The following is a 9,928-nucleotide window of genomic DNA, read 5'->3' on the forward strand; positions in this document are numbered from 1 at the left end:
ATGATACTTGAAGTCTATTATACACGACTCGAACGATAGAGATGACGACATTCATTGGAGCTTAATTGGAATCGACAGCCATAAGTTGACAATTGTGTATAGGGTAAGCAGGTATGTGACCTTCTAAGAGGTATAATGCTGTATGTAGCCTTATTATAACCACGACGGTGTGTGTGTTGTTGGAATTATTGGATAAATGGGATGTAGTTGTACGTCTAGAGCCAAGGTCTCTGGATAACTTTTGTATTATTTGTTTTCTTTCTATAACAAAAGACACTAGCGTCTTAAAGTCGGCATATTGGTAGGGTATATCATTAGGTAATTGTCATTTTGCTTTGTTTCTTTTATAAAAGGATTACTAATTTGTAATAAAGATGAACACGTTTTTAAAAAACTGAACCGTTTCTTATTGTCTACCACATAAAAGAAAATTAATGTTAAAGTATCGAATAGAAATATTCTTTCACAATTTAATGCTGAAGCAATTTGTGATAAGTTCTTAAAATTAATTTTCATAGTTAAATTTTTATTACTTTTTCCTAAGTACAGTTGATAAAATTTAATAATTATATATTATTATATAGAATTATAACTGCTTGTACGTCGTACCTTTAATCTGGACGCCTGTATTAAACAGTACAAAGTCGAATTCTATACTGTATAATGTGAAAGTATATCTTAAAATTTTTAAATATTAAAAAAAACACCTTTCTATAGTGGTGTATTTTCAATAAGTGATGACATTCCAGTACACTGAAGAATCGTGTGTTGCCATGTTCTAGTGTGAAGTTAAACTGCATTCCTATACCGAACAGTATGACATTCACATTAGACTTTATAGGAATTTTAAATAGTAAGAAGCTAAAAACTTTAAAATTCATATAGTAGGATTGGATAAACTACACAATACAAATATAATAATTAAAGTTTATCAGAACAGCGGAGTGTCCTAAATACTGAATCAGCCAGTTCATCCTCTAAAATATCTTCGTACTAAAACAATTCCCCCCGCTATAAAATTATCTACATGATAAAGAGGATAAGCAAGTTTAAAAAAAGAAACACAGTACAAAGGCTAGCGACCTTAATCGAAATTACCATCTGAGGATGATTCATTCAAATATTGTCAATTAAGATCGCTTTATCGAAGCAAACATCGCAATATAATGATATAGAAAAATCCTAGTTTGCATGAAGTTTAACAACCCGTTATTAAACTGTACTCATTCAAAAGTGAAGTACAAATAGTGGAACATACAACAAAAAAAGAAATTGATGAAGAGATAATTACTATTGATCTGTAGCGAGTAATCTACAGATCACACCTAGTAGCAACAGTAGCAAGCAACGGGAAAAAGGTCAGTGGGAGAAAAAGGGGCTTGCAATAAACGGGAAGTCCCCCGATTCCCCCAGTTTTAGCTGTGCCAGCTGTGTGGGAAAATCTGTCAGGCGGTCAGATAGCCCGAGGTGGGTGCCACGCGACCTGTCCTCGCCATACCGTGAGAACCCTGCAACTGTAGCACCTGAGGCCCGGTGTGGTAGTGATGTTGGTTGTCCTTCAAGCTCACCTTGCTGACTCGTCGGGTTTAAAATCCCGCTTGGTAGGTCTTCAATCGCTCCAGCTGTTGACCGGAGATTCACAAAACGTATTGTTAAGATATGCGGTTCGCAATGTGCTGTTGAAGTACAGTTGTTGAACCATTATCAGATCATTAATTATTTATTAAATTATTACTATTTTTTCTTCTCTCCTCTAATTATAACTTAGATGATATTGTTTATCGGGTCGTACGATTTAAAAACTAGTGCAGTGACTTGACTTATACACCTGTGATGGTAATTGTCTACATAGGATTTTCTGTATTAAAAATTCTATTTTTACGTGTTTAGTTTTTTTTAATTATAATCTTAAGATTTATTTCTTGTCAGTAAGTTCTCATAAAACTAAGGCAATAATAAAACTAGTCTTTATCTTAATGATGTAGAAAAGGAGAAAGACGTTCGTGTGTATTATAGAATTATCGATGTATATCATCATAAATTGCAAATATAATCATATATATATATATTTTTTTTTTATCGTTTCAATAAGATGTAAGGTAATTTAACATCCATTTATCATTTAATTCGATTAATAAATAAAAATCCACTTTAATGATATTCTTCTATACGTTTTATTCTTCTGTTTGGGTCATAAAAAAGGATGAATGTCTGGACCCATAAAGATTTTTGAAAGATTTATAAATTTAACTGTCACTCCTCTTAGTTACTGTTAAGCTATTGTATGTCTACATTTTGTTTTCTAATAGACAACACTCCTTTGTATCAGTGAAAGGAGATAAGCTTGTCTGCGGCAAGAACAAAGCATTAAAAAAAGCAACTAAGAGTAAAATAGAGGGATATAGTATCCATTCTATTGAAAATTAGCACTTGAAAGAAGAAAAGACTATTTTGAAATATACCAGTTAAACTGTGAGATACAAATAAGGAAAAATCAGACAAGTTAAAATACGTGATCTTCCACGCGCCCCCGTGTACAAGGTGTGGAAAATGTTTTAAACTTACGCACCCCGATTAACCCGTGTCGAGTATACTAATAAAAGGTAAGAGACCGATTAGGTATGCCATAAAATCGCGTAAATAGATATGCCTACATCAAAACAAGTGAGAAGCTGTGGTTATTGAGAGAGACGATTGTGAAATAACTTTCACGGGTCACACAACGAAGGACGTGCTGCCCTTGATCATTGGACTGTAACAATACTTGTGGAACGTTAGCTAGTCTGGCCTTGATAGATTTAAAACTAGACTCTAATTAATCTCAGGACCCATTTAATGTCCCAGCGTGAATTTTTATCACTAATACGTATTAGTCAAAGTTGTGTTACACATTGCTGTCTAAGTACGCTCGCACCGCACACAAAGAGTTCTAAAGGTTGTCATGCAATACGCAACGCTTCTTGCTTTCTCCAATTTAGAGTATCCCACCCATTGATTCGTAAGAAGAAGAAGAAGAAGAAAAACAATGGAAAGTTTTTTTGTTTTTCCTTTTATCTTGATACAACTTAACTTTCTTAGTAGTTCTTAAGAAGAGCATGCTACGTTTCTTTACTTTCTCGACGTGTTTACATCTCGAAACAGGCCATTAATTAAAGTTTGGATAATGATAGAATGGAGTTTGTAATATATTAAACTCGGATGAACTACATTGGAAATATACAATTTCTCTTTTGAACTTTGAAGTCTCACATAAAAGCTGTCATCATTGACAGCTCATAACTCATCCTCTTCGCATTGTATAACGCAATTAAAAAAGAAAAGAACGTTGCAATTTTTGAAATGTTTTTGGATTAAAGCTATTAATCTGTAACAGTAAACTAACAATAAAGTATATATGCTACAAATTACAGACAAAATATTATTTTAAGTTGCGAAATAACTTTTTGTTTACGAAAATATCTCGTTTCCAATTTAGAAAAATTATTTTGTTCAACTACATAATACAACGAATAAAGAAAATAAACAAAGAATTTCAAAGTATAATTAACAATTTGTCTTTCTTCGACTTATAATGAACAACTTATCTTTTTCAGCCATGTGTAGATAATTCATCAGTTTCATCCGCATGCAGATAAAAATTTATTATTAATTTCACTTACGTTAAGATAAGAAAATTGCCTATTTCGTCCACGTGTAAGCAAAAATTCATCAATTTCATTTATTTTATAAATTCTAAAACTTATCTATTTCGTTCACATGCCGATAAAAATTCATCAATTTCCACCGCGTGCCGATTAAAATAAAACAAAAACGTCTATTTCGTCCACGTGTAACTAAAATTTTGTCTCTTTCATTCTTATAAAAATAGTCTATTTCAACCACGTGTAAAAAATTCATCTATTTCAACCACGTGTAAAAATTCATCTATTTCAACCACGTGTAAAAAAATATTCATCTATTTCAACCACGTGTAAAAAAAAATTCATCTATTTCAATAAAAAAAACCATTTACAGATATTTCCAGGGAATTTTTCTCGTGTTTGAAATCGAAATTTAAACTTTATATAACGCAACATTTCTTCTCTAGAACAGAAATTTATCAATAGTCTACTAAAATAAATTTGCGTAATGTTTTTATTTTGGATTTTTGCCAAAAATTGCCTACACAGCCTACCACAATTAGCAATTGCCTATAAATATTTACACGAGTTTGGATAAATTCGATTTTTATAAATTAAAATATGGTTAAATTTAAAACTAAAAAGATGTTAATATTATGATTTCTAAGTCGAAATTCTCTTCAAATCTTTCTTCTTTACCATAATTAGTCAGCTATTTTAATTTATAAACACAGACTAAAACATTATACATTCTTTATTTAATGTTATTTATTGTAACTAAAATTTTAATGACGTTAACTTTTTGTAAACAAAAATAAATTTCGTGTTAAAAACGAACCGTATAAAGCTAAATAGCGTAATTTCGACACTGAATAGTTCATTTAAAAGTGTAGAAAATAATATTTTAAATTATTATGTTTTTAAAATAGGATGCTATTTATGTTGAACATTATATTAAAAATTATTTTTCAAAAAAAAATAATTAAAAATTCAATGAAAGTCTTTTTATTTCTAATGAATAATAGCTGGTGATTAATAACAATTTAAACAATTAATCTTTGAAATTTGCTTTAGGCATCCTTTATGAAAAAAATAATAATAATACTGTGTAATTTTACTCGCACACGTCTGCAAAATTACAATTTTCAACACAAAATAATTACTTAAAAATACTTCTTTAAAGAATATATAAAATATATAAAATAATTCACGAGTAAATGTGTGTAAAGTACGGATATTTTGAAGATAAAAGCGTATTAAAATAATGTTATTTTTCTGATTAATGACGAATTCTAATCATCATCTTCATCTTCATCAACTGAGCAATTAATCTTAGTTAAATCCGTATATAATTAGATCCACATAAGCTCTTTTAAAACATTAATTCGTAGATAAAAATGTGTATTATATATAGTTAAATCAATGCTTATTTTCTTTAAGAGAGTAAAAAAATCGGATATAAGAAACAAGAAGACTGTATATTGTAAGAGTTAATAAGAATATAACGATCTTACCTTCCTTGGGGATATATTTGCACTAGCATCATTTTTGATTCAGCTACACTTTTTGATATTCCGATAGTAGCTGTAGTGTTAATGGAAGCTAAGTATCATCTCTGTTACTAACTCTTAAAAACATAATAGCAATCTACACCTTTTCTAATTATTGACGTCAGTGTGACGTTATACAAACAGGGATTTGTTAGATGGAGTCATATGATGGTTAAAGTTAGTTAGAGAGCGGGTATCTCTCTACACTCGGTAGGTTAAGCTAAATTGATGTCTTCCTTATTAGCTAGAGTGTTTGCTTAAAGTGAAAGTAATTTTCTAATGAAGAAGGGGGAAGGCAACTAATACACACACAGAGAGAGAGAGAGACACACACATACACACACACACGTATCCAACCGGCAAATATACAATAAGTTATTGAATAAATACGATTATTCGCGGTAGTACGACCCCCCTCGAAAGTGACTAGTATGAAATTCGACTCTATATTAATTGCTTGCAGAGCTTTTAAGGGTTCTAATGTCATAAATCTGTCATTTAGAAGCTTCATTCATTGTTGTAACGTTTTGAATGAACTGTTTGTGTCATCCGGTTTGAAAGCGTTCAGGAGATTGAAAATTGTTGGTAACAACATTACGTAGCAAAGTTTAATCGTCGTTACGTTGCGTCACCGTAAACGGTAACATTGTCAATATATTGCAACGATAGTGTAATATTTTCACTTCTAATCATTTTTCAAGAAATGTGATAAATGTAAGATTATTTAAAGATGAAATGACACCGTTCTTGTGCAATTTTAAAGATAATACAATTAAGTTAAAAAAAAAATTTAAGGTTTAATAATTGATTTTCGTTTCCCATACAAGTATCTAGAGGCGTTGTTTAATGCTTTAAGTATAGGTTAAATTTGAAAACAGCTTACAGCAGAAAATTAGTCACAGAGGGACAGGAGGATAATGCCCGTAAAGGGGGAACTCTTGAAAGGGAAAGTGTATTTAGTAAGAAGGCTTTGGATATTTTCTTTGTTTCTGTTTACAACTTTAAAACAATTGAACTTATGTTCTGTTATACAATACATAAGCATAACTATTTAATACAAATAAATATAATACAAACTTTGCTCATCTTATAATAATAAATAATTCAAAATTAAGTATATAAAATATGCAAATTATATATCCTTAAAGATCAAAGAAACGTTATCCTTCGTGTATTTCGATATACAGCATTATAAATTAAACGTTTTTATCCTAAAAATGTCACAGAATAATCAATAAGATGTACTTTGAGTTCAAACTCTGGGCCTTTACGCGATGATATTTTATCCGAAATCACTTTATTTAGTTGATATAACGATAATAAACGATAAAATTTCAATTCGGTTGTTTATTTCTAAGATAATAAATCTTGATAAACAAATGGTTTATTTTCAATTTATATATATATATATATATATATAACATTCTTTTTTTCGGTTAACATTCTTCGACACCTTCTTTAATAACAGTGTAAATATATAGTAACACCGCAACACAAAAAAGGAATTCTACGCCCGATTTTTCTTTAGTAATAATTAATGATATGGTCCTATAGATAATAATAGGTTCTACAAAACGAATCCTACTTGCCATCTGTCAGTTGGACCTATTGACGCCTTAGAAAAAATTTAAAATAAGGGAGCAAAAGTTATGTTGTAACTTGATCTCATAGCTTACGGTAAGACAAGAATTTTTCTTTATTTATATAAAAGTTCTGTACATTTTAATACAAAAAAATATATATATACACAAGAAGGAATAAATATTTAAACTTTTTAAAATGGACATATAAGTATAAAAATTAATCAATAAACTTTAAAAGTGATGAGAAAAATATTGAAAACTGATAACTGCTGTACAAGATACAACGATTAGAAGTCACTAGAGTCGTATTACTAAACTAGTAACCATACTATTGCAGGACTAACCCGCTGGAAATTTTTACCCTCCTTGTCAATGTCTAAGCTTTGGAGGTCAACGCGAAATATGATAGTCATTTATGTTCCCCTCTTATCCACCCGTCTCTATACTTATGTAGGGGGAACTTTCATTCAAGATAAGGCGTAGGTGCTGTGTAGTGGTCAAAGTGGCGACAGATTGGCAACCAACATATATGCTATCCAAGCTGTTAGCGTGACCCACTTTCAAAGTCTTGACCCTCGTGAATACTGATCATAACTTAAGAAATTTTCTAAATCTAATTAATTTTTTTTTATGTACAGTACGTAGTTTATGTACAGTTACCTAGTCTATATAATTTTGCAAATTTCTAGAAGTTGTGAAATATCGGCCACTATCTTATTTCAATAAAAAATGTATTAAAAAAACCTTCAACTGTTAAAAATATATAGTTAAAAGATATGTAAATACGTTATAGATATAGATAATTAAAATTTTTTTGATAATTATATATAAATTTTATAGATATATTACGACTAATGAGTATCAGATAACGTGTTTACAAGATTGCGAAACGAGTAACGTGAAGACTTTTTTTTTTAAATAACTATGTTAAAAATAAGAATATAAATTGGATATTAACTTTAAATTTTTTTATCAAATTTTAAACACAATTAATTCGGTAGTTACTTCTACTTCTCTTACAACAGCATCAAATGCTATATCAAGTCTCTAAAATCCGATACCGTACGTTTAAACCTGCAATCGTTATCTATAACCTTGACCAATATACATTATATATTAATATATATATTTTCCTTGGTGAATAAAATATTTCATTAATTTTCCCATAAAAAAATATTCTTTGTATATTAAAAAAAAAGATCACATTTTTATATATATTATTATTAATTTTTTTTAATTATATTCCATTATTCACTTAAGTAGAAAAATAATTTCTTAAGTAGGTGTAAGTGTATGATACATAAAGGAAAAACTAGTTTTAGAATATGAATAGAAATTTACTCACTCTTGGTACACGATTCTTTCTGGCAGCCATGTTCTTTCCTTGAGAAGTTTGCGCAAAATATTCAGTATTATAGTCACCGTAAAATTCTACATCCATTTTCCGCGTATCTATAAGTTTAAAATATATATATATTATTATTATATACATTTTCTATAACATTATATAAAATAGCAGATGGGTTTTTGGTCATTAAAAGAAACTATTCTAGATTATATACATATATAGAGTGAGAGGTATATCATTAAGTTACTATTTGTTCGACATTGAAAGACCAAAGCCATTTGACTAGTTTTTTTGTCATCTTGCAGTTTCTTACTACAGCGATTATAAAGAGTCTATATACTTTATTGTATTCCGCTTCGATGGAAACTAACTAAAAAAATAATAAAAAAAAACTGCTATAAAAGTAAAATAATATAAAATAATAAAGCTTAAAACATTAAAAAAACATCATTTAATGAAGATTTAGATTAGATCTTAATGATAATCAATGTTTATTTACAAACATTTCCGTTCGAAATGACTAAGCTATTGATCGTATAACGTTATGTGAAGTTATGTGCTATGCTACACATTCAACTAGTGGTTCAGATAAATACCTATAGTGATAATTTGGTTAAAATATATATATAAAATCGGTAATAAATACGATCGATTACCTTTAAATATAATCGAACATCCGATCGGTGTTCGATCGTTTACGTTAATTATTAATAAATATTAAAGCATTCTAAATATAGTAAACGTCATAAATCGTTCTTACTAACCTATTTTAATGGCTGGAATGGCACCTCACACCAGTGCAGCCAGCCGTCTTTACACAACGAAGCCAAGCAGTTGCGTCTGTGCTCCTTCAGTGAGTCTAAGAAAATAGTGTCGTCTTTGTCTTAGTCACTGTGTTGTTATACAGTCTCCTGTAACGTTTAAACAGTTAAACACTCAGTCACATTTAAAAAACGATAATCGGACGAACACTAAATTCAATAAAAATAACACAGTAAATCGATGTTAAAAACTTTAGACACGAAACGAGTTAAAGCCAAGCAATGTCGTCTACATGGACCGTCCGCCAAGACACAGCTTCAAGGCAACAGCTTTGTGAATGGGAGAGAGAGACCTCCTATTGGTCGATTCGAGTGAATGGTGGTGTAGGAGGGGCTAAAACGATGGAAGTACTAGTATACTGACGTCACGTTGGACCGCCATAGTTCTGATGACTTGTCTCATGTTGCATGTTCTCTAACGTATAAAAAAACGAGTTTCTTTCGATTGTATGATGGGCCTTAAGGCTATACGTTATCACTCACACGTCCTCATACTACGTACGTTCAGTGTCACGTATCATAATTTCTACGAACTGGTTTTGCTGACCATGACGTGTGCTCAACGTCATAGGTCAATGTATGCTTCGGAGTTTTACTTTAGCTTCGGCGTAGGTGTTAAGGAAAATCGTTTTAAACCTGAATTTTTATAAACATAATCTAAACTTGTTTATAATATTCCCGTATTTTAAAAAACACAATCGTTAATTTCTAAATAATTTAAGATTTTTTTTTTTGACAATTATGTTGCAATTATTACTTTATTTATCAAACGATGAACCCATACGATATATTTATAACGTTAGTTCTTTAATATTCAAATCTTGTTTTCCAGTTTATATACAGGAGACAAATTTATGTTCTTTCCTCTTTTATGTATTTTACCAAAAACTAGTTCTTAACTTTCTTTTTTTTTCTTTTTACGTAAGACTGCTTTACAGAAACTTGTTTTTTTTTATATACTTAACTTATACTTAAAACTCGTTACTTTCTTTTTTTGTGTGTACTT

The 9,928-nt window shown here is 30.0% G+C and overlaps 1 protein-coding gene across 5 annotated transcripts in view; it reads right to left on the reverse strand.

Annotated features, from left to right (window-relative positions):
• LOC111634780 (ETS-like protein pointed) overlaps window positions 1-9,208 on the reverse strand; it is a 44,425-nt gene extending 35,217 nt beyond the window's left edge. For 2 of the 5 annotated variants that reach the window (XM_023379625.1, XM_023379620.1), the window contains exons 1-2: window positions 8,866-9,207; window positions 8,099-8,205 (exon numbers count right to left, since the gene is read on the reverse strand). In XM_023379625.1, coding sequence (XP_023235393.1) covers window positions 8,099-8,194 — 96 coding nt within the window. In that variant the 5' untranslated portion in view covers window positions 8,195-8,205; window positions 8,866-9,207. Of the gene's footprint in view, window positions 1-5,134; window positions 6,226-8,098; window positions 8,206-8,865 lie in introns of those variants that run through there. The other 3 variants (XM_023379632.1, XM_023379665.1, XM_023379637.1) reach the window with 3 other exon arrangements.
• Between the last annotated feature and the right edge of the window lie 720 nt (window positions 9,209-9,928).

This window comes from Centruroides sculpturatus, unplaced genomic scaffold (genome assembly GCF_000671375.1).
Source record: "Centruroides sculpturatus isolate CEXI.00-Female unplaced genomic scaffold, Cexi_2.0 scaffold135, whole genome shotgun sequence".
NCBI lineage: Eukaryota > Metazoa > Arthropoda > Arachnida > Scorpiones > Buthidae > Centruroides > Centruroides sculpturatus.